The 24,213-nt window shown below is 40.8% G+C and overlaps 2 protein-coding genes across 2 annotated transcripts; one reads left to right on the forward strand and one right to left on the reverse strand.

The window, feature by feature from the left end:
• The first annotated feature begins 131 nt into the window (after positions 1–131).
• LOC122824575 (elastase-1-like) lies at positions 132–2,980 on the forward strand. Its single transcript, XM_044105383.1, has 8 exons — positions 132–344; positions 437–531; positions 611–717; positions 827–955; positions 1,568–1,704; positions 1,815–1,960; positions 2,646–2,795; positions 2,893–2,980. The coding sequence occupies exons 1-8, from the start codon at positions 311–313 to the stop codon at positions 2,902–2,904; spliced, it is 810 nt and encodes a 269-aa protein (XP_043961318.1). The 5' UTR covers positions 132–310; the 3' UTR covers positions 2,905–2,980.
• Positions 2,981–5,895: 2,915 nt separating this feature from the next.
• Positions 5,896–18,723, reverse strand: csrnp1b (cysteine-serine-rich nuclear protein 1b). The gene is made up of 5 exons (XM_044105384.1): positions 18,356–18,723; positions 10,481–10,680; positions 8,309–8,568; positions 7,921–8,217; positions 5,896–7,800 (listed from the first exon to the last, which is right to left on the reverse strand). Exons 2-5 carry the CDS (start codon positions 10,659–10,661, stop codon positions 6,817–6,819), a joined length of 1,722 nt encoding a protein of 573 aa, XP_043961319.1. The 5' UTR covers positions 10,662–10,680; positions 18,356–18,723; the 3' UTR covers positions 5,896–6,816.
• Positions 18,724–24,213: the final 5,490 nt, after the last annotated feature.

The raw sequence follows: 24,213 nt of genomic DNA on the forward strand, positions 1-24,213 counted from the left end.
AAAAAGAAATCAGTTCTTGTGTAAAGTAATGATACTTCTAAGTATAAAAATGCATTAATATGCAAGAACATTTGTTGTAATTTGGAGCTAAATTTTGAAAGTGAACAACACAAAAATTTCTTATTTTGTTAACCATTACAGCTACTTTATGTTGATCACCCAGTTTGTGTGTGGAACTCACCACCTTGGCTGCTGATTGGCCAGGTATCTCAACATTTGTGTAACTCAGACAAATATTTTGAAGGATTTCCCTTGTGAAACTGATATAAATACTTAGAGGCAAACTGCATTGAGTATTCAATACTACAAAATGATTTGGCTGGTGGTTCTCCTGTCCTGCTTTGGTATGCATAGACAACATTCTCTTTTGTTTTTAAACTGTGAACATTAACATTGTCACTATATCCTGCATTTATGATTGTGTGTTTTCCAAAAGGTCTGATTTGTGCGAATGAACCTTTAAACTATAAGGTAAAGAATGGAAGAGTTATAGGAGGCAGTGATGCTAAACCAAACACCTGGAAATGGCAGGTAAAGTATTAATTACGCTTCTGCTGTAAAATAAAAATCAAATACTGCATACAGATGTTCTCTCTTTGGTTTCTCTCAGATTTCTCTGCAGCTTGATCTATACAATGAAGGATCCTTCAGCCACATCTGCGGAGGCTCCATTGTTCATAGTTTCTACATCATGACAGCAGCTCACTGCATTTTAAGGTGGGAGTTTCTTACACTGGGCATCTGTAGGTCTACCATATCCTCTTTGGTGCTTGATAAATAAAGCGCATCTGATCACATTTTGTCTTTTTCTCTCTGTCTCCGTCAGCTCGGATGTCAGTCAGTACCGCGTGGTGGCTGGTGAGTACAGCCTGTTTGAATACGAAGGCAGTGAGCAGTTCACCTCTGTGGAAGAAATCATTGTCCATCCTGACTGGAATGGCGATCTGGCCAACGGGTAAGGGAGCAGCTAGCAATATTTAATCTCTCAGTTTAACCTCAAACCTGCACATATAAATGTGAGCTATGCTGCAATAATGAAAAAATGTAGTACATGAAATGAGCAGCTTCTAAATGGTATGTTAAATATTTTTTAGTTATACAAGCTCATGGGGGTAATCTACATTGTAGCCACAGCTGCCTTGGAGCAGACTGACAGAAGCAAGAATCCCAAATGGCATTCTGACATAATGGCATTTTTTCCACACTTATTCGTTTTAGTAACTTAATAAAACACTGGACATGTGCAACATAAAATATAATTGAAATAATATTAAATGTATTGGATACAAAACATTTTTAGGTAATTTTCCATTTGAACAGCCAACAGAAAATACAACTGTTGAAAAACCTTCATTTGCAACATTTAATTCACTCTGGGGTTAAGAACATATATTTGAATTGAACTGAAATTAAATTGATCAAATTAAAATTAAATAAAAAACAAACAAGCCAATAAGATAAAACTGGAATTAGTATATTTTATATTTTCTGTAGTTGCTGCTGATGTCTATTTCTTTATATATATAATTGCACTGGTAAGGCTAGTTAATTTTTCTATTTCTCTCAGCAATGACATTGCTCTATTGAAGCTGGCTAATCATATCTATGACAACGGTTATGTGGAAATCGCAAACCTTCCCTATCCGGAGCAGACGTTGCCTCATGGCTTCACCTGTTACATCACAGGCTGGGGATTAATGGACTGTGAGTACACAGATCAAATAATCATGTACAAATTACAAATGCACAAACAGCCCATAAAAATAGAAAAAAATATGTTTAAAAAAATATGTATTTTATGCTTAATAACTCAGATACTGGAAGTGTTCCTGACAAACTGCAAGTGGCTCCTTTGGATGTAGTGGAGCATGCAGTCTGCTCCCAGCCAGAGTGGTGGGGTAGCATTGCTCTTAAAACGATGGTGTGTGCTGGAGGCGATGGCGTCATATCTGGTTGCCAGGTTTGTAGACAAAGACGTGGTTTGTAAGATATATACACTAATAGTTTTACTATAGAGGGGAGCGGCAAGATCATCAATAAAACTAAAAATTTTTGTAAGGGCTACTGTTTAACATCTGGCACTTTGGTTCTCCAAATTGGAGGTGGAGCCCCACAGTGTAGGTCGTGAAACATGATATGAGGCAACCCAAGGCAAAAGCAAATTCTGTGTCACCCCAGGTGTCAAACAGCAAATCAAAAGTTCATACTGATGTCAGTATGACAGGAAAGTGCACCAGTTCATTTTTAATCTTTAATTAACCTTAAAAGTTTTGCTATAAAATTGAATTGAATAGAGATTATTGTTATCCTATTGTGGAACTGTTCCTTCTACTTTGACATGGATTTCAGGTCAACAACCAGATCAAAATAATATTCAAATCTAATTTGCGTGATGTGATTAAATATAATATTGGTTGTAGGTTTCATGTCTAGCTGAGTATTATGCCTTTATTTCCTTTTCTAAACAGCAATGCTCATATGTGTCCACTATTCGTATTTGGGGCTAAAAGTTTCTGGAAAGGATTTTGTGGGGTAGAAGCTGTAGCGTTTTGGAATCACCGGTCTGTGCAGAGTTGTGCACTTTATGAGCTAGAAGTGTATAGAGTTACTGTATGTAGTGCATATGAATGATGATAATTTCCCAGGGCGACTCTGGAGGTCCCCTGAACTGCTTAACCGATGGAGTTTGGAGGGTCCACGGTGTGGTCAGCTACGGTCCGGCCGGCATGTGCAACCAAAGCTTCAAACCAACCGTCTTCACCAGAGTTTCTTCCTTCCTTGACTGGATGTTTTCGGTAAACAACATGAAGCCACCAGAATGAAATTATATTTACCCAAATTGATGAATCCTGGATCTATTTGACTTTTTTTTCTTTGTTTTTGTTTTTTCAGGTGATGGATTAAGCTTTTTAGCTAGAAATGTGTGGACTTCTAACATGCATGTGGCATTAGCAAAATAAAAATCATCTTATGTCTCAAATTTTCAAATTCTTGAAAAACTCCAAAGTGTGTCATGTTTTCACCATACAGCACAACATCCCTCTTTATATTGCTGCAAGAGCCTGACACTCCTTTTACAGTCTTAGAAATACATTCCTTATTGAACTTATTGCATGTCCTGTTGCTGTTTTTGGCACACAACCAGAATGCTGTATAAATGTTCATTGGTTCAGGACCAACAACGTTATTATGATCCTGATCTCCTGACTTCCCAAGCTGCAGCCTGAGATGATGGAAAATTCCAAAGGATGTTTTTAAACCAAAGATCACAGGAAACTGGCGATTTTCTCTTAAATGGCAAGTAGGTGAAATGTTTTTTCTTGAGTTGTCAGGATCAAGGAAAGCTAAAAGATTTGTGCAATTTTCGCCTAGGATCCAAGCGATCCTAATTGTGACCAAATGTGAGCTAAAAGCAGTCACATACTCCCCCCGCCTGGAATTTCTGGCCATATGTTTGCGGTACTCTGGGAGACTACAGAATGACATCATATAGGGAGTTTTTCCATTTGCTTCAGACATGGAGATCTTTAACAACAGATTTTAGGGTATTGTGTGAAAAATAAATTTAAGAAAGGTGAAAGAAATTCTGAAAATGTTTAAAATGGCTTGTGCACAAAATGGCTTCTTGACCTCATAAACGATCTGCGTTATTAACTTTTATAGGTCAGGTTGACGTTCGCAGTGAAACTTGACATTTTACATCTGTTACATATTAGCGTAGTATATATTTTTTGCTTGTGGCCCCCTCGGTTATGTCTTTTTCAGCTTTGAACATCTAGAGACGAAAAGTTTTGCCCATCCTTTTTTGGAAAATAGGTCAGCCTCAGCCTTATTAGGTGTTTGTTAATATCAGGATTTAATTTTTTACCACATCTTTTCTCTTCTTGTAAACCGGGACCATATAGAATAAGTTCTGGTTGTATGTTTTTGGATTGTTGTCCTGTTTAAAAGTAAGCTTTCTCTCCAGCCACAAATCTTTTGCAGCCTCCAAAAGGTTTTCTTTCGTTCTTGTTTATTCTGAGATTAATTTATTTAGTGGTATCAAAGTAATGGGAACTTATTATACATGCACACTTTTTTTGCTAACATATATCTTCTTTTCACTTCTATAATGCACTACTTTTTGTTGGTCTGTCTCATTAAATAATTAGAAAAGACATGAAAGGTTGTAGCTGCAAAGTGAAACTATAAACAAAGTTAAAGAAGGTAAAATAATGTATCCAACACATGACAAATCACACAAACAGTTAGGCATTTACAAAAGAATGATTTTTTTATTATCATTTGGAGGGACAAGCTGTCAAAATGGCTTAGATGAAAGAAAATGTTTTTGAACAACAGATTAATGTGTGAATATGTAAAAAATAAAGCAGCTTTGTTTGCTCTGCAGGACCTTTTCAAGCAGAAATATGCACAACACAAAAAGGCAAGAAAAAGTAAGACACATTCTTTTGAAATAATAATAAACTGTACTGTAATATATTACACTGATAAACACTCACTGATGTCATTTCTTCATGAGATTGAATGGTTTTTTTACAAGAGAAATTATGTTTGCTGGCAAAGAATGGTGCCAATCTTCGTGGCATACGAACATATACAGGATGAAATTATTTTTTTTTTAAAAAGGCAAAAAGAGAATAATACATTTCCAATGTGCATTCTGCACTTAAAAAAAAAATACAATTATTCAGAAGAAGTTTTAACAAATAGGACCTGCATGCATAATTTCTAAAGGGTCCAGAAAAGGCTGTTGAAACAGCCGTGGAAAGGGCGAGGATATGTACATCAGCTCTCTAGTGTCCCTCAGCTCAAAAAAAGTCTTGCTTGATACTCAATGAGGCAACTTTTCAATTTTCAGGGTTCGGGATAAAAAACTGTATAATATATGCAGTTTTTAATCCACTAAAATACAAAAAAAGAAGAAAAAAAACAAAAAACCTTCGCATTTGTGTAATTTCTAACATATTTTAACCCAAGTCACAGACTTCCAGAAATACTCAGAGTACAATCAAATAGATTTTTTGCAATTTACGTTTTAGTGGCTTTTCTCTAAGATATTCAACCATTTGGCTGCCTATTAAAAATACTTCAGAATGCACTAACCTTCATAAGCATACATTTTCTCTATAATTCATATATTACAAAGGTCGTCTCAGATTGAAAATTATTAATTTTGCTTTCTTAATAAAATATTCAATTTGTCAGTGATTAGAATTCTTTCATCCTACATATATTAGAAAATATTAGTGTAATTTTTCTATGGTTATGTTAGAGGCAGCAATACAAATAGAACCATAATTTTCTTTATTTGTTTCAGTGATTAGGGAGATTCCACAGTTTTCAGTCCCAAAAGCTTAAACGGAAGCACTGAGCGCACACCACTGCTCTGCATGGCTCCCCTGATAAACAGGCACATCCAGTAAACTTCACGACAGCCCACGTTATTGCCAAAATGTCTTTAAATTAAATAACTCATAAAATAAAAGGCAGAATAACTTAAAACAAAGTGTTAAGAGAATAGATATTAAATACTTTCGGATGGACATGTGGTCCCATCAGTGGCGGTTCTCGAATGAGTGACGTTCTGTGCAAGCTCTTCTTTCTGCCAACCAATCAAAAGTACACAAGTCCAGCTGGATCAAATGCACTGCAGTTCTTCATAAAGCACGTAAACGAGTCACCCTAAAGACAGCAGGAAGAAGGGGGCACTCTCCCATGACTACACATGCATAAAAACAATATAAAACTTGTTCAGGGTAGAAATGTGATATTTCCTAACAGTTTCTTGAGTGCTCCCCTTTGTAATGTCACCCTGGGCAATTGCCTATATGAAACATCAAAAACCACCACTGGGTTCCGTTTCCCATAGCAATACCTTAATGTGATATTGGGAAAAAAAAAAAAAAAAAAAAAAAAAAAGGAAGATTGCACTTTAAGGTAAACAAACCACAGTGCTTTGTGAATGGAGGCTTCATCTGAAATAAATAAAACCATAAAGGAAATAATTTAAAACAAAATAGAATACAGATACAGCTTCTTTTTTTTTTTTTAAGAATATGAGCAACAATACCAGCCCATAAATAAGAAACTCCATATTTTAGCATCAAACTGTTGAATCCATCCCAAATAACCAAAACAATGCCTATGCATAAATAGTTATTTTCACAGATAAAGTGCTGATCGAGGAGCTCTGAGAGGAATTTTTTTTTTTTCCTTGTACCTTAAAAAGACCTTTTGGGATGAAGACCTCAGCTTTTCTTCGCTCAAGTCATCTCCAAAAAGGAAGGGGGGATGCAAACAGAACTACTGTACATCTCAATCTGACTCGGGTTTATGAAGGCAATCACAGCAATGGTCACCACACATTGCCTCCAAAAGCTAGAAAGCTAGAAAAAAATTGAATTCCCTGAGGTGAACATTCAGCTGTGTTGAGATTAACACCCAACCTGGAAACAGTTTTAAGGGTGATTCCTGCTCAGCGAGCGGTTGGTGGTCTTAGTTTGGTTAAAAGAGCTTTCTTAGGATTCTCTGGTTTCTATTGGCCTGGTCAAATTGATCTCTGTCCACTTTTAACCCCTAGCTGCCATCTCACACAGCAATCATCCCAAACTGCTTTGCTAACATTTTGAAGGCAAGTCTGGAATCTGAATATTTAATAGGCAAAAAAAAAAAAAAAAAAAAAAAGAAGAGGGAAATCACAGCTTCCTCATAACACATTGACATCTTATGTGCATTTTTCAGTCCTCTTCTACCCCCCACTCCCATCTCTTTCTCTGGTGGGCTTTTCCTTTCTTACATCATTCACATATTTTGTCAAACTTTCACAGACTCCATCACAGACAGTTTCATGGCTTCCTCCATCAGCTGATTGTCTGTAAATGTAGCAGGGGGCTCTGGGACGGATTCTGAGAGGCCGATCAGAGACTCCAGCAGGCAGGTCCCTGTGTCGCTTGCTGCGGGAAAACTGGGGTAGCTAGGCAGCTGAAACTGGAAATAGTTGTCCATGTGCTCGTACTCCTTCAGGGAATTATAAAGCGAGCTGGCCCCCAAGCACGGGAAGCCATCAAAGAACTCCAGGTCTGACTCCGAGGAGAGGCTTAGGTCCATGTCGTAGCTTGCTGAGCGATCAATGCTGGGAGAAGGCGTGTGCGGGACGCTGCAGCTATGGAAAATGCCGTTTCCCTGGTTGGCGTTTTCATCCAAGAGTTCTGAAATGGACGTTGCTCGATTGTCTATGTGACTGTCTGTGGATTCCAACAGTGCAGCATCTATGTTGTCATTTTCATCAGCAAAGTCCACGATGCTAAAGCTACTGAACGCCTCTGTTGTTGGCTGATGCTTCTGTTGATTTGGGCAACAAGTGTTTTTACTGTCCTTATCCTCGCTATCCCCGCTGTTCGTATCGTTGAAACTCAATATCCGGCTCAGACCTTTCTCATCGACCTCCAGCTGGCTGTGATGCTTGCACTGGCTCTCGCCTACCTCAGAGTCCTCACTCTGACCAGATGAGTCCGATGAGTCGGTCATGTCACTGCTGCAGCTGTTCTCTCCGCCTGCCATCAGTTCTGAGCTGAAAGGGAAGGAGGGCACCGCTGGTAGCTGGGTGTTTGGGTCTGTAGTGTTTTCTTCCTCCTCTTCCTCTGTGCTGGACTGCTCCTCCAGCCTCTTCTCCAGCTCCAGCTTCATTATAGTGTGGATGTAATGCGTCTGTACACGGTTAGAGTTGAACTCAATTCGGCCCTCTGTGTTGCCGCAGCCGTCTTTGGTGCAGCCACATGGGAAAGAAGAGTGATCCATCTACAAGGAGCAGAAAGAAACTGTGAAACATTTGCAACAAAAACTTTCATTTGAATTCTCTTTGGTAGCAGTTACCAGCAGGAAATTTTAGGTAATCTTTTACTGTTTTGTTGTTTTTACCTGACATTTGATGCCCGCCAGGCTGCAGCTGCACGTTTCAGGCTCGCAGAAGCCCTGGCAGTCACAACCGCAGTTCTCCCTGGAGAGCCTCAGCTCGTGCAGCTGTCTCTTCTCCTCCTTGTCAATCTTCTTCACACCAGCTGCTTTGAGCAGTGCATAACGCTTCTTAGATGGGAATGGCTGGAGGAAAGAGCCCTCGTCCAGGTTGGCACTGCTGATGTCTATGTCTTGCTCGGGGATGTCGTCTAATGTAAGCCGATCTGCCTCCTCGCATTCCTGGGTTCCGTTTTTTGTCAGCTGTAGCAGACAAAAGGAATCATGTGTATTTGCTACCACAGACAGGAGGCTGAGCCCCAGTTAGTAGATTTTAGCCAGAGGCATTTCTCACCTTCATTTTCATAGCTTCCAGCTTCTCTTCCCTAAGCCTATTGAGGAATTTTTCCCTGCGCAGGACCCGTTGTTCCGCAGCAAATTCTGCAAGAGTGTATGTACGCCGCACACTGTGGCGCTGCATCATGCCAAGGCTGCAGCCTCCTCGACTGGGAACACTGGTGAAGCCCTGGCACCGTGGGAAGAAGAACACAGTCACCTGGTCGAATGTGACGTTGCCCCGGCGTGCTCTTTTGGATTTCTTCAGGATGGATGTTGCTATGGAAGGACAAAAAGAAGAAGATTAGAACATATAAAGGGTGATCCTGCATCACTTTCTACCACTAGATGGCATTCTGCTCCACATCTTTGTGCTGATTCTCCTGGACAAATTGTAAAAGGACACCTCTGTGATTCATTGACCTGGCCTTATCATCTACCCAATTAAAAGATACTGCCAAGAGCAGTCTGACATGCGTACATCCTGTAAAGTGAAACCCAAACTGCTGGGAATCCATCCAGCTGTACACTAGCGTGCGACCAAAGGACGCCCAGCTCAGGAATTTCCCTTTTGTTAGTGGTGAGCGCGGTGGAGGAAGCACCAAGGATCACTACATGATCAGTAAAATCCCTGGGGCTTCCAGGTGGGATGGAAACCTTCTCAACTGAATCATGATCCACACATTTAAAGGTCATTAATAAGCTATACCTAGAAATAAACCACAGTGGGGGGGATGAGTGCAGAGCTGAACTTTAGTGTAAATTCCACTTATTCCATCAAGGGATTTTCAACTTTTACGTTACCTTTAAAGTTAAGCAACCTTTCCCACTGCTTAAGCTCCAGCAGCCATTTTTAATAAGAGTAGCCTATGTGTTTAAAGAAAAGTCTGGTAATCCCCTGCCCATCTGGTCCCCATTACCTTTGTTTTATGGAAGGGAACTCCATACAGAGTCCCTGTCCAAAAACAAAGAAATGTACAAAAACCAGTAGCTTTTCTGTGACTTTTTTATGACAGTTAAAGTGGAAAGTTTGGATGATTTTTTAAGTGACGTTCTTAAAAGATATTACCCATTATAGTTCTCTTGTATCTAGTAGAGAGTTGCTGTATCAAAGTGAGTTTGTAGAAAAGTGGAAAGTAATGTGAAGAGTTAGCTGGTTAGGTTGCACAATTGTGGATTGCCTATGGAAAGTTTTGCACTTTAAGACTACATGTTAGCCTTTTACTACCAGGGGATTTTGTTCCCAAAGGAGACAGTAATTCTGTCTACATTAGGTAAAGGACATATTACAGACAACTTCAAAGCACATTAAATTATTCCAATAATGTGAAAAGTTTATGTGAAAAGTGTCCTTTTGACTCAGTGTGGGCATCCAATAAACACAACAGCCTTACTGATTCGTCTGATCTGCTGCCAGGGTAATGCAGATCAACCCGAGTGCCAGGTTCAGCTTCATATCCATCCATCCCACAAAGGACAAACAGCACCCACTCTGTAGCTTCCAGATTAACTATCTTTGCGCAGTGTTCTCTAGCAAACAACTTTCTGTCCAATACAAACACCAAATCATAATAGTCAACTCAATCAGATCTTCTAAGTAGGCTTGCATGTCTGCTTCCTCCACCGCCCCCACACCTTTTCTATCCCTTCACCCAGTTTCTTCCAGCACCTGTGTTGGGTGCACGCCCAGGCTTCAGACAAGGCGCTGTGTGTTCCCAGCCTTGGCAACCTGCCATCCTTCTCTTCCTGGCTTCCTGCCCCACCATCCTGGAAACCTTGCAACCTTCTCCCCAATACACAACACAATCCCTTCTCTCCCAACTCACCACCAGTCCCCCTAAAGACTCAGTTGGGTCCAGACAGACGTAAACACCCTGAAGCTGCTCGACCTAAATCTCTGAAAGGAAAAGTGAAGCAATAGGTCTATCTGCAAGGTTCTGGGAGGAAGGTGGAAATAAAACCGAAGTGAGCCGCCCCCGTGCTTAATGTGATTAACCGTTTTGCAGCTTTAGGGCATAAAAATCATCAGAGGTGTTCATTGTAAAAGTCTGGACCCATTTCTGCAAAGTGTTTCATCGGATGCCAGTGGCATAAATTGCCAAAGGCCGTCTTGTAAAATGTTTGGGTTGCAATCAGAGTTTAAACGGATGCTGAAGACAAGCTGAGAGAATGCTTGAGAGAGAACACTCACTGTTGAAATTTGTTGCTGGGGAGCACGGGTTGCTGGGATTGGAATCCAGGGTGTCCGAGTAACAGCTCTCCCCCTCCGAGTCCCAGCCCGAGCAGGCAGAAGAGAGGGAAGAGGGCGAGGGAGACGAGTAGCATGGGTCCTCGTCCACCTCCTCAAACTTCCTCTTCAGAAGCCCAGTCATGGCGTCTAGTGTGAAGAATCTGCGTGAATAGGCAGAAAGACAAGGGTTATTAGCACATTATCCACACCACTTAATAAAAAGCCAGACGGTTTTCATCTTAAGAACAGGATGTACTGCGAGTATCTGTTATGCTTTTGTGTGCACACAAGACTTTTGCGCAGCTAGAGCAGCAAAACTGAGTTCTGTGTACTGCCATCTGAGTGTCCAGGGATCCAAGTCTCATGATGCAAATAACGGGAGCTAGCCAAGGCGCAGGAAGCAATCAATCAGTCCTTATTTGCCTAAGTCAACAATTACTAGACCCTTCACCCTCTTACAAATCCCATCAGCTCAGCATTGATTATACAGACAGACCACACAAAAGTGACCCAATCATTCAACCACCGATATTCTCTTCAAGCAGGTCAAGGCTAAGAGGAATTTGCCACTCGTCTTTTTTGTCTTCATGTGGAATTTTTACATGCACAATGATGCATGGAGGAATTTTGTTTTTTTCTTTTTTTTCGGATTGTTGGTATGCAACTCATGGGTTTCTTCACAGCTCCCATGAGAGAGTCTGCTGGCTCAGTGATAAGAACAATAAATTCTTTAAAAATAAAAAGGGAGGAGAAAAAAGGAGAAGAAAGAATGCCATTTATTCACTAATCTTCCATAATATTGCCTTGCACTGGTCAAATCTGGTTGATGTGTTTAATTCTGAACTTGGACCGGCTAATAAGTATCTCAGAACTCGAGCAATTGTAGAAAAATATCGAAGCACATTAAAAACTTGCATTATTTGCTGAGATGGCAGGGTACAACTTGTACATTTTATATTTATGCGACAAAAAGATGTCCCAGGGGTTCTCTGCCGATTCTGAAAAGGCAGTGGTGGACGCTGTGTAGTACACGTCATCATTTTCACAATCTGGGACTGAGCCTAAACTAGGAGGGGAGGAGAGAGGAAGGAAGAGAGGGGAGTGGGAAGACACCATTGGGCTCTGTTCCAGTGTGGACACTCCCAACAACTATGTGGGATGGAGAAGGAGATAATTCATCAAACTGTTTTCCCTACCATCACCCAAAAACATATATAGGACTCTGGTTGAGAGTGTGTTAAAGCACTGGTTGGGTTTCAGCTACAAGAGTGCGATGTGGAGGACAGTGAAGGGAGTGAAAGAGTAATTGAGGGATCCCTGCTTCTGTATCTGACTCAAACTGATACAGAAACATCATCAGAGACTCCTCACACGCCATCTGTCACATTTTTTTTTGTCAGAAGGCAAACAGTAGAAAAACCTCAACAGTACAAGATTGCTAAAGCAGCTTTCTGCGACAAGCAGTTGCATTGCTGAACACCTCTTAATATTATACCGTACTTCATATGACTGCTGTCATTTCATGTTGGTTTGACTATTGTCACACTAATCTGTGAAATGATCAGAAACAATATTTCTTTATGATTATCAATTGTATCTAATTTTCTGCCTGTGCAATCACTGCAGATCCTCTTCCAGCTGCTCCAGCTGGATGTGCCTCAATTTTTGGGTTATTTTCAGCTCTGTTTGCTCAAATGTTTTCACTGTAATACCTATAATTTAGCAACAAAAACTCAATTAAAAGGTAAGGTTGTGATAATTATAGAGAAGGGATCCTTTGCATTTGCAAGTGAGCTAAATTTAAGTCTTACTAGGCCAATTATTGCAGGCTCAGCAACACAAACGGCAGACCCGTCATGTCAACAAACTAATGCAAGTCGTTGCTCTTTGAAGGTGCCACAAAAAGGCGAGACAGTCGGTTTACAGGAACATCCACTCCACGTGCCTGTCTTATCTTGTATGAACACGATACAAGAGTCAACGCTCCAAGAAGGAACAGAAAAAAATAACTAAGCAGGTAGAGGAGAATAGAGTCTTTTTTCAGCATACTGCAGAGAAGAATATGCAAAATCAGTGGTCAGTGGTGACAAAGATAAAGATGCTAGAGTCAAGGGCAAAAGGCATACACTTTTGTAGTAGTAAGGGGGGATACTATTATTGTCTTTGCTGTGGTTGTCCGAAGTACCCACATGATGAATGATTCACCTTGCAATAGGTCATGCCGGCTTGCAACAACTACAAAAAAAGGCTTCCACCAAACAGTAGCTAGTGAGAACACAAGCCACTAATTTCCCCCTCTGCGAATGTGTTGGAGCACAAAATAATCTCCAAATGCCTCGTATCCAAAACGTAAGGGGCCCGGGGGGGGGGGAGTGGATTTGCCTTGAAACAATTTCCAAACACCTGGATGCAGCATCTGTTGCTTATGTGTTCACTTTATCAGACAACATGTGTGTTCCAAATGTTGCGCGGTATCAGCTCACCTCACATTTTACCATCAGTTCCACCCCCCAATTTTCTGCAAGAAAAAAAAAAAAAAAAAAGGAAAACAAAGCTATGAGGCATCCTCCAGGGAGCACATAGCGCCAGCTAAGCAAAGTCTTTTTAATTAAAAGCTGCAGTGAGACAGAAGGGGGGGAGGAGAGGGAAAGAGGTGGGTGGATGAGGAAAAGGGGGGCAGTGGTGTCAGAACTGGGTCATTGTCTCTTGACTGCAGTCTACCTGACACATTGATTTGTTAATCCTGTTCAACGGGCAGAAACAATGGCGAGAGGTTAATCCCAGCAAGGGACGGCTTGTAGTCAATCTGGAGCTTCTCAGCCGCTGCAGCCACAGAGCGAGGCCAAGAGAGCACGGATGGAGCAGGAGACCAGGAGTAAAAGAAAAAGAAAAAAACAAATCATATCTGTCTTGTAATGACTATTTTGCAAGAGGGTGGAGGGCAAGGAAGGAAACGAACAAAGATACAAAAAAAGAGGGAAATCGAGAAAAGGCAGTGCCTTTGAATGCCTACCGCTCTAAATAGAGAATGGATGGGATCGGACAGCTGAGCCAGAAAGAGGGAGCGCAGCACGTTTTCAGCGAGCACTAAATTATGCATTGCTGTCATTCCATCAAGCCACATGCGGGCAGACAGATAAAGGACGCATCCGCCGAGGTGCTCCCCCAGCCAAGTTGTCGCAGAGTTGGGGAGATAAATCTCTGGCGAGGAGATTTGTCACCAGAAGTACTACACAGCTCAAGTGAGACGCAGAACTATGTCAGTGAGACGAGATTATCTCGATACACGCACAGCTGTGTGCTGTTCGTTTGACTTTAGAACCCCTTTACCTTATCTGGAAACATAAGTTATTGTCCCCCTAAAGGACAGTGGATGACATCTGGATGCAAACAAAAGGCTCCAATGATGAGCACAACGCATATCTATGCATTTCATTCAAGCAAATTCCATACAAATTTGAAAATGGCATTTAATAACTTCAATTCTAGATCAAATTTCAGAAAAAAAGTACTTCAAAAACAACCAACTTAATCTTGGCATTTGTGGGTAAGAAAAACTTAGGGTTAAAACATTTCTCCGTGTCTAAGTTCCATACTTTTCCAGTCTCAAATTATCTGGAACCTCGGTCCAAAGTATACTGTATATTTACAGGAGATATTTCATTCGAGATGGATGGATAGAGACACTGAATAAAATCTGGAAATACAAATGTTTTCCACTCCCTTGTGTCTTTTCCCATATTTATGCAGACAGAAAATCCTGAATCAAATTCCAGACCTTTCCAGTATTTCTGCTTGTCACAATAACTCCAGTACTAGAAGCCCGTTGAACCCCTGACCCCCTTACCCTGCAGCTCAACAGGACAAGTCACAGTTGACTTTGTCCCTTGCACCGTCTGTCCAGCCCCCTTTGCAGCTGATAACAACATGGGTGGAAGCGACAAGTTGTGCTAATCTTGGCCCGCTGAGAGCATTTACATGGCACACTGACAACCTCGCAGCGTCTGAACGACTGACTGAGTGCTCATAAAATGTGATAATGATGAGCCCGTGTGTCCTTCCTGCGTGTGCGGGAGTTGTGTCTGGGCAGGTCAGCCCCCTTCTCCCACAGGGCTTCAGGGTACAACACCTCTCAGGTAACTGATCAGAGCTGCGGAAATGAAGGTGGCCCCGACTCCTGTTCCTGCCCAGCTGGGTAAATTCTGGCTCATTATTTAAAGCCCAAGCTGTCAGTCAGAAGTGCTCCACCTGCTGGAGCAAAGCAGAAAAAGCACATCTGCTGTTTTTTTTTTCTTTTTTCCCCCCCCTCTTCCTCCTCTTTGAGCCTGTTGTTCTCACTGAGGGCTCGCTGTGTGACTGTGCCACAGAAACATTCTGTTCCTCTGCTTCGCCCCGTGCACATAGCTTTTCCAAAAAGGAGAGGTGGTGGGAAGAAGGGGGAAGGATTGTACAAAACAAATAAATAATGTCATGTCTCCAATCCGCAGGAATTCCACTCTGGCAGCGCAGCTCCAGCTGTAACAGTGGGAGAAGAACACAAGCTCTATCTAACCCAGATGTGCCTTCTGCTGCTAAACGATGGAAAGTCCTGCTCACTGAGAAACATGAGCTTTTTGCTTTTCAAAAGCCACACCTGTCAGGTTGTGGGCTTGCATATGTACCTCACACATGCCCTCAAGTTTGGTGCAAATTTAAAAGGAACGGTCCAGTGATGCACACAAAGTGTATAACCATGATAGTAAACATTACGGCTGGCCGGCAACTTTTGGCAGATTATGACATAGAAGCTGAGGTATGTGAGCATTCAATTTCAAATTGATCTATTAAAAAAAAGGCAGTGTTCATTAATAAGCACATAAACAAGTTAAATGTAAATGTATCCAAATTAGGGCTTCAGACAGTTGTAATTGGTAGTCTCTGTGCCGGATATAATGACTAGTTTCAGAACTTTAACTGATACAAATCTGTTTTCTGAAGTTTTCCATTTGATTGGTTTCCTGGATGATTCACCTCTTGCAAACTGAATGAATAGTTCCATGGTTTGCTCACACAGATAATCTAAATATGCTTTGCTGCAGTTGTACAAAATAAAAGTAAGAAATTTGATTAAAGCACACAAATAAGGAGGAAGAATGGGGGGAATAAATGCTCAAAGAAAAACGTCACATCTAATGTGATTTTGAGGGATTTTACCAAGTAGTTTGACTAGTAGCTTTAAAATCTAGGGAAGACTGTTAAGGAACATGCAGACTTGAGAAAATTTCTATTGCTCTGGGTGTGTATGTGTGCAGGGAGGAAGGGAGGAGGAGGTTGTGGGTTCAGGGGTCATGCTCCAGTCTGGGACACTTGCCGTATGGAATGCTGAGAGAGGACAAAGCCAGATGGGAGCTCTCTCTGTCTCTCCCCGTCTCTCTCTCTCTCTCTCCACTGCTGCTGTGTTCAAGACTGTCAGCCGACTCCCCTCGCTCCTCTACCCATCCCGTTCCCGTCCCTCCTTCTCCTCTCTGTGCTCCCAGCACAAAAGCGGGGGGGCCCAGCGTCGCCTGAACTCAGCCTTCTTCTGCTGCTTCTCTCTCCCAGCTGGCATGGAGTGATACCAAAAGTGTGCGAGAGCTTCCTGAGGTTGTGAAACAAACAGAGAGCGGTGCACAGGAAGCGGCCATCCAGATTGTCTGATGCGCCTGACAGCTGCAGCCACCGCAAGGTTAACTGAATACAAGATAACAAGATGGACATGAGGCAGTTAGACGGTGGATGATATTTGCCTTGGTAGATTCAGGGATGCCATTAAGGGGATCCAGGGGAAGCAACAGTCACCTCTATAAATTTGTTGACCTCTTTCCACCTCTTACAATGTACATAATTTTTATGCAAGAAGTAAAAAAAAAAAAAAAGAAAGACCATTGATAAGGATTTTTTTTCTTGAGAATTTCAAAAGACTCAGTCTTGATATGCTACATCATTACAAGAATGAGTGTGAATTCCTAATGGGGCTAAATTGATGATCCAACGAGACCCAATTATGACTTTCACAATAATGCCAACTGATGCGCTTCAAAATCATAGATCTAGTGTTTTAAATGTTAGATTATTGCTAGAATGGGTTTAAGTTTTTACTGGATCTTAACCGTAAAAAAAATCAACAATTAGGAAAAGCACAGCAATTAAAAGCTCATCGGCACTAAACTTTGTGATGCATGTTGTAAAGCAACAAGAAATTAGCTTAGAGTATTAATTCTAGCTTCCACTATAGCATGTTAAATAAAAGAAATGCCAGAAGTTCTGTTATGGCTTAGTTTTGGTCACCTTTCCAAGATTATTAGTGGCCCCCTTCTGGCCACTTTTTGTAAAATTCTCTGGCTGCACCCCTGGTTAGAAGTCAGCCAGCATTTGGAAATGAGACCCATATGGAATAGAAATTGCTTGAAAATGTGGGCCCATATGGATCTGATGTGTTGTGCTGCATGAACTAAGACATATAAGGTGGCCAACCGGTGTTGTCTGCAAGAGTTGTGTTCCCGCTGTGAACCTGGGACCACTGAGTGCCCGTCCAGATGAATGTTCAAATCCATGTAGTCTACACATACTGGCAGAATACTTTCCCTCAAAGACACAGAGCTTTTGTTTCATCACTGCAATACTTTTTTTGTTAATTTAAAATATGTATATTTTATTTTTCTACAAGATGAGACAACGAATTATTTAACACGTATGTGCATTAATATCAAAAGCATGTGTCAACCAGTGCTGAACAGCAAGGACTAGAAACCTTTCTTGTAAACAAAGGATCATTCAGACCAAGTCAAAAAAACATGATTCCAAAAATGATCCGGGTGAGGTCGCACTAGAGACGATTTAAACTATCTCTGATATACATATGGCTCAGATAGCATTCGGGAGAACAATAAGCGACATGAAAAAAACCAAACAAAAAAAAAAGGACAACAAAACACATCCACCACATGTAAGCTGATCATCTGCAAATTAACTCACACATTCAGAAATAACTGCTTGTTGTCATGCAAAACTGTTAGTTCAGACAAGAAAGTGCTCATTGAACGTCCACCTGCCACAGATCATTCACTTTAAAAGAAATAATATCCTAATCAAATTAATCAAAAATCAATGATCAAATCTACTCTGCACATGCGCAAACAAAGTGCCCCCCCTCCCCTCCAACCACCACCCCTCTCTGACCCGATCATTCCTCGTGATTAATGCTAATTCTAATGACAGCAGCCCTGTCAGCTGGGCGCTCACATGTAGTGCCTTCAGGAGTCGCTCTCGTTACAAGAAGCGCACCAGCACCACCGAGGTGAACAACTCCACACACACACACACACACACCACACAGAGACTCAATACACAAAGCCAACCTCATCAACAGTTCATATAAATGAAGCCACGAGCACAAAATATGCTATATAGTTGCGTTCAACCACTAAATGAGAACTGTAGAGTTTATATGAACCAGAATAAGAGCATAAAGAAAGCAAATGAATGAATCCGATTGGCTGGAATCGCGACTCGGTCAACTTAGTATTTTTAAAATCTTTGCCGCTACCTTTGCTTGTTAATTGTTGCGTCGATAAAAACAAAAATATGTTGCTAGATTATAACTCACTTTAACAGATTAAGTGTCCAAGCGTGTCACAACAATAAATCGCCAACTTGAGCGACAGTCGTTCTTTTAAGACATGCAGCAAAGACAAAAACCCTTAAAATTAACCAGTCACAATGGTTCCCTTACGCAAACCATGTGGAAATACTTGAAACCGATAAAAACATTCAAACAGAATAAACAGATAATTTACACCGCTCAGTAGCCATACTCACCAATTTAAGTATCCGATCACCATTGGGAATCAAAGAAGGACTGGATAATCAATAGATGGGGAGAGTAATCCGAATAAGCACAAGAAATAAAATATGTGAATTTAGAAAAAAAAAAAAAAAAAAGGAGGAACAAAAATAACAGTGCGCGAATCCCCGCATATATGTATGTATAAATTTGTGTGTATGTATAGACAGCTCTCGCTGCTATTGTCTCCTGGGCTCCGCACCAGCCGAAGCGCTTCCCTTGTCTGAAGCAGACTGCCGAGAAGCGCAGCCTTTTTCGTCAGTGGAAAACTCCCTCCTGGCGTCTGGTCTGACGCAGGCGGTGACACAGGGAGACTGCCCACGCTGCTTCCTGCCTGGCTGCCTGTCCTCCCGTGTTACTGTACCCCGATTACCTACGTGAGAAAATGAAAGAGCCATGTATATTGCTTCATTTTGCTGCACACAAACCACACCAGAGGATTGTTTTTATGGGGGGTAGGATATCTTAATAGGCAGGCAGCATTGTGTGGCTGATTTGCAGTTAAATATTGAGTATGAAGCCGTGACTCTAGTGGTGAGTTTGTACAATCATTTACAGATTTACAGCTAAATTATCTTTAAAGACTGATGCGATTACTCAGCAGAATACTCTCCACTCCATTTGATACGTGAGTTGCTAAATTATTATTGGTGTGGCCAATGGCTACATTTCAGGGAAAACACTGACTAAGCTGTCTGAGAGTATGACTCACGTTCTTTTTAGTCGGCGCGCACAACTGAAGACTTGTTTTTTTTTCAGGGGAAACGCAATCGTTTACCATTACAAACAGGAATTGAACATTTTAGGGGAAACAAAGTGCTTTAACAAGAATTGAAATTTTAAATAAGTGAAGAAATTTACATTGAAAGCAAGACATACTTTGTAAAAATAACATTTGGATTTATGGAATAAGTGTTAAAATGCACATTTGAAACATATTTTTTTTAAAATTACTTGACAGGTAATGTTTTAGTTCGTGAACTAAAAAGGTTTTCCAACTGATGGGCAAAAGTTGATCAGTTTTACAATACCTTCCATTGTTTCTTTGCCAAATATCTTATGAAAAGTATCAGAAAAAGCATGTGCATGTGACCAAAAGTGTAACTTTAATTTATAAGCAAGAAGGTTTTGTTTTATTTCCTAGAAAGTTGTATATTTGGATACATGAGGTTTTCTTCTGACAGTGTCAGTATGATTCTAGAGCTGAGAAGAATAAAAACCACATGCTGACAACATAGTTTTGTTCCATTTATCCTCCTTATGTCCCCAAACATAACTAAAAAAATGTGAGTAAATTCGTTTTTTTAACTTTACTTTTAATTGATCACTGTCTGGTGACTTTTAATTAGCTACCCCTCCCTTTCTTTGCTCTAAATGTAATGTGACAATGAAGTTTATTACTCAAAGCCACTCTTTAAATCAAGTAAGACAAGAAAAGAAGATGTCATTCTCCATGATATTTTCATGCTTTTCTGTACATATCTCCCATGAATGACAAACAGTAAAACCATTAAAACTGCAAACACACTCTAATAAATAACCAATATGGTTAAATCTGCATCATCCTTTGCTTTTGTTTTTGTCTTTGAGCATATTTCCTGTTGTCAAACTGGTTAAGTGATTTTTTTTTTTATTCCACAGGTTATGCTATAAACAGAACTGAGTGTGAGAAGTTGAATTGAACTCAACTTTCCTAAAAGGTGGTTAATCATAGTTAATTCATGGCTTAACAAAAGAAAACTGTCACGCAAGAACTATATTTTAATTATTTGTATGACTACCTAAAACATGCAAGGGTGACAAAACAAAGCAAAGTCTCGAATAAAAAAGTCAGCAACTTTTTTACAGCATTGCAAACATAAAAGCAATTTAAAATTGCAAAAACATAGACTTTTAAAAAGAAATTTTGAAATTTGTTTCAAAGACAGGAAACAATGCTGCTTGTTTGTCATATAAGGGACTGACAAACAAGCAGCCAGTCTTCTGTAACGTCATAACGTGATGACGATACAGTAAGCCAGCATTTGTGCTTTCGTTCTTGCTCGTCCTTCCTCATTATTCAGAAGGGCGTCAAACGGGGCTGATGCCTATTATTGAGTGAGAGGCAGAGTACACCCAGGTACAGGTCAGAGGTTTATCACAGGGCAACACAGGAACACACGAGGACAAACATCAATGAGTGCACATGCTCACAACTGAGGACAATTTAGACAAACCAGTTCACCTCACAGTCATGTTTCTGGACTGTGGGGGGAAGCTGGAGTACCTGGAAAGAACCCACACAAGCAAAAACTCCTTGTTTTAAAGAGCCAGGCCAGGATTCAAACACAGGACTTTTTTTGCTGCAAGATAACTGTGCTACTAGCCAGATTTTGCAACGAGATAAATAGATAAAGCGAGCGAAAGAGAGAGAGAGAAAGAGAGAGAGAAAATTTCCACACAGTCTAGTTAGTTGGGTTTCTCAGCATTAGCTGATTTTCAGCGTTTACTTGGAAGAGCTGCTTATAGGTCATTGAACTTGACATGTTAGCTAAAGAGTCAATTAAAGAAACACATATTTCCTGAGTGTGATTTAACAAAATTTTACTTCAAATCCTGAATATGTCTGAATCTACTATTTCCACTTACAGTTCTAAAGCCATTGTTTTGGACAACTGTAATTCACAGTTGTGTTGTTCAAAAATGTTCATTAATGCACACATAACTCTACTAATGCACAATAGTAGTTTATTTGTTAAACACTTTCTGTAACAAATAAATACATATAGACAACACCGTACTGGACTGTAAAGCACTTTGAAATGCCTTGCTGCTGAAATGTGCTATACAAATAAAGTTTGATTTGTTTTGATTTGATTTGATTTAAAGTACATCTGTAGATCAACAGCAGTTTGCATATTTGGCATTCTACAGTGTTGTAACATACCGACGTGATCCATTTGCAACGCTTTCTGTGGAAATGACAGCGTCACGCATCCATCCCTCCTCTGATGTGCTCCTCCCAGGTATTTTTGACTGACTCTTTCTCAGCTGGACCTAAAAACACCCAGCAATCTAGGTGCCAAAATCAATAGAGAGGTTTTTGCTCTGAGATGTGGGGAGATGTCTCCCAAAGTTGTGTTCTTGGCCTCTTGCTAATTGCTCCCTGCTAATAAGGGAACCTTTTTCTCAACAACTTGTTGAGCCTGAGGGTTTCCTTGTTTAGGGCGTCACCCTCAGAGGCAAAATAAGCACCAAAGCTGAGTAAGAGCAGAAACAGCCCCCGACAGGGAGCGACAGTGTTTGAAGTGCCTTTACAAATTAATAAGCGGCACAGTATTATCACACAACAGGATGCAAGCATGTTTCACTGGATGTCAGCTGTTTTCTTTGGTAGTTTCACTGGAAACATAAATCAGCGTTTATGCAGGTTTCTGTGGTAATCGATAGGTCAGGTAGAGTTCACGGCTCATCTGGAAATGTATTTTTTAACAAATAAAAGTGGGCAAAAGTGACGTACAATGCTAAAAAAGGCATAATACTAACTTTATTCTGAATATATGTTATATATTATCTAAAAATAGATAAGCTGTGTTTTTCAAAAGGTTGACAAAAGTCAGAATGATGGAAATTATCTTTAATATTTTATCAGCTGATGATAATTATAATGCCATGAGAAAAATAAATAAACCCTCAGAACTTCTGTAGTTTTTTTCTCAACTCAACAATTTTACTAGGATTTTATGTGAAAGACGTGAAAGAAGGAGATATTTAGTGCTTTAACTACTTCAAATCCATAGGGCATTTAAAAACATGTATTGTATCTAATGATACTCCATGTGATTTCTATTTACTCGGCTCAGACTCCACGTGTTGATAATGATACTTGTCTGAGTGGCTGTTTTGTGTTTTCATGTGTCCGAGGTGTGCCACAGAGAGTAGATGAGGGTGTGTGACGGAGTCTGTGTGTCCAGACAGACTCCACCCCAGCCTCGCTTTCCTGTCGCCCGGCAACCCTTTAAGACACAACAATGAACCATCCACAGCCCGAAGGAAGAAGCCGACAGTCACATGAACAGCGGCAGTCACAGCCGCTGCTGAGGAATTTTGCTCTCCTTACCAAAAAAAAAAAAAGTACCCTAATAATCAGCAATGTTAACAATTAGTTCTCTGTCCCGGAGACCTTGGAGACATTCTTACTCACTTGGCCTCTTCTGTGGTTCACTGCAGTGCAACGCCTAATTATAGCAGCAGAGTTGGCAAACACCGGATCACCGGCACAAGTTCGACAATGTTGTTTCAACAGGCTCACGTTATGTAACCGTCAGATCTGGGCAGCATTAAAGAACTCATGAGTTTCTGTGATGAAGCATCCTTCATAAACTTCTCATAGTACTCCTGCCTTTCATGCTGCCCCTTTGAAGTCCCTTTGTCAGGCCCATCAATTGCTCTTTTTGACAAACAAGGAAAAGTTGTAGGCAATGTTGAGTCTCACACATGTTTACCTCTCTCTTCTGAGGAAAAAAAAAAAAAAAAAAAGGAGCCAAGCGAGTGTGCATGCCTGATGGGGGATGGTAGTGCCAAAGCCGCTGTGAATCAGGCCTGAATACATTAGGGCCACTCTCTTTAAAAGTGTGCCAAAGAGTTCATAAGACGCCCCTCAAAGAGCGCAATAATGGGCTTCAATGCTTTCCATCTGCAGAGGGAGAAAGAACTGCGACTACACGTGCTGCGCATAGTAGCCTCAACAGCCAAGCGGTTTATGGCCATCGGAGGCATCATAAAACTGATTGTTGCATTAAGATGTGGACATTAAATGGAGAAGCTAAAATTCATAATTTGATGTAAACAAAATCAGAGAGAGCCACTGAACAAACAAAGTGCTCTGCCAAGAGATTGTATTCTTGAACCTTTTCACATTTTGTGTCAAAGTCAGAGCTGAGTGTGGGAATGAACATCACAACCCAATTAAGTGTGTTCTAGTTGCATGTCAAAAACGGATTTGGAACGCGAAGTGACATGTTCACTAGTACCACATGTGCCAGTGGTTTAATGTGATACAAGAAGTCAGAAGGGATAATAAATTGTTTAAACCTGATACTTTTAATACCGTTTGGATACCTGGTAACAATAGATTACAGGAATGTGGGCCACATCAGCACCAGAATCAGAATTATTGGCCAACATTGTGTGCACAATCTGAATTTGACATAAGTTTTCAAGCATTCACTTTGTACAGACACTAAGTATAACAATAAAAAATGAGAGAAAGTTAAAATGAGAACAAAAACAACAGCTTGTACATGCCGTTTATTAATCCAAAGAAGAGAAAAAAAAGATAGATTGCTGAAGCTATTAGAAAATCTTTTTAAATACACAAAGGTCTGTGATTGTAATGTGAGAAAATGAGAGAAAGTGCAATGGGTATAAATACATTTGTTCCCCAGAGAATGGCCAGCCCAGATGAGGCAGTCGTACGATGTTTTCGGTGGTGTTGTGGTGGTGGTCAGGCGGAGCAGACGGTCACAACAGGATTTGGGGGAGGCAGCTTGCTGATTGATGGCTCCAGCTGTCCCTGAGGAGAGGAGCGCAGGCAGACAGCTGGTCACCTGTAGCCCCAGACATGAGCACGATGGAGGCCCATGGCATTGTGTTTCACTGCAGAGGCTAACCAGTGCAATGCGGAGTTCAGGCCGCTGTTTGTCACAGTCATGAAAACAAGCCAGAGGAAAACAAGCTAGAGGCTACTTTATTGGATTTCAAACTCGAAAAGCATCCCGACACTTCAGTCTTTTGTTAACAAGACATTCTAAGGAGAAGATATGCATCTAATCACCCACTTGTGCCCCTAAGT

The sequence above is a fragment of the Gambusia affinis genome, linkage group LG21 (genome assembly GCF_019740435.1).
Source record: "Gambusia affinis linkage group LG21, SWU_Gaff_1.0, whole genome shotgun sequence".
NCBI lineage: Eukaryota > Metazoa > Chordata > Actinopteri > Cyprinodontiformes > Poeciliidae > Gambusia > Gambusia affinis.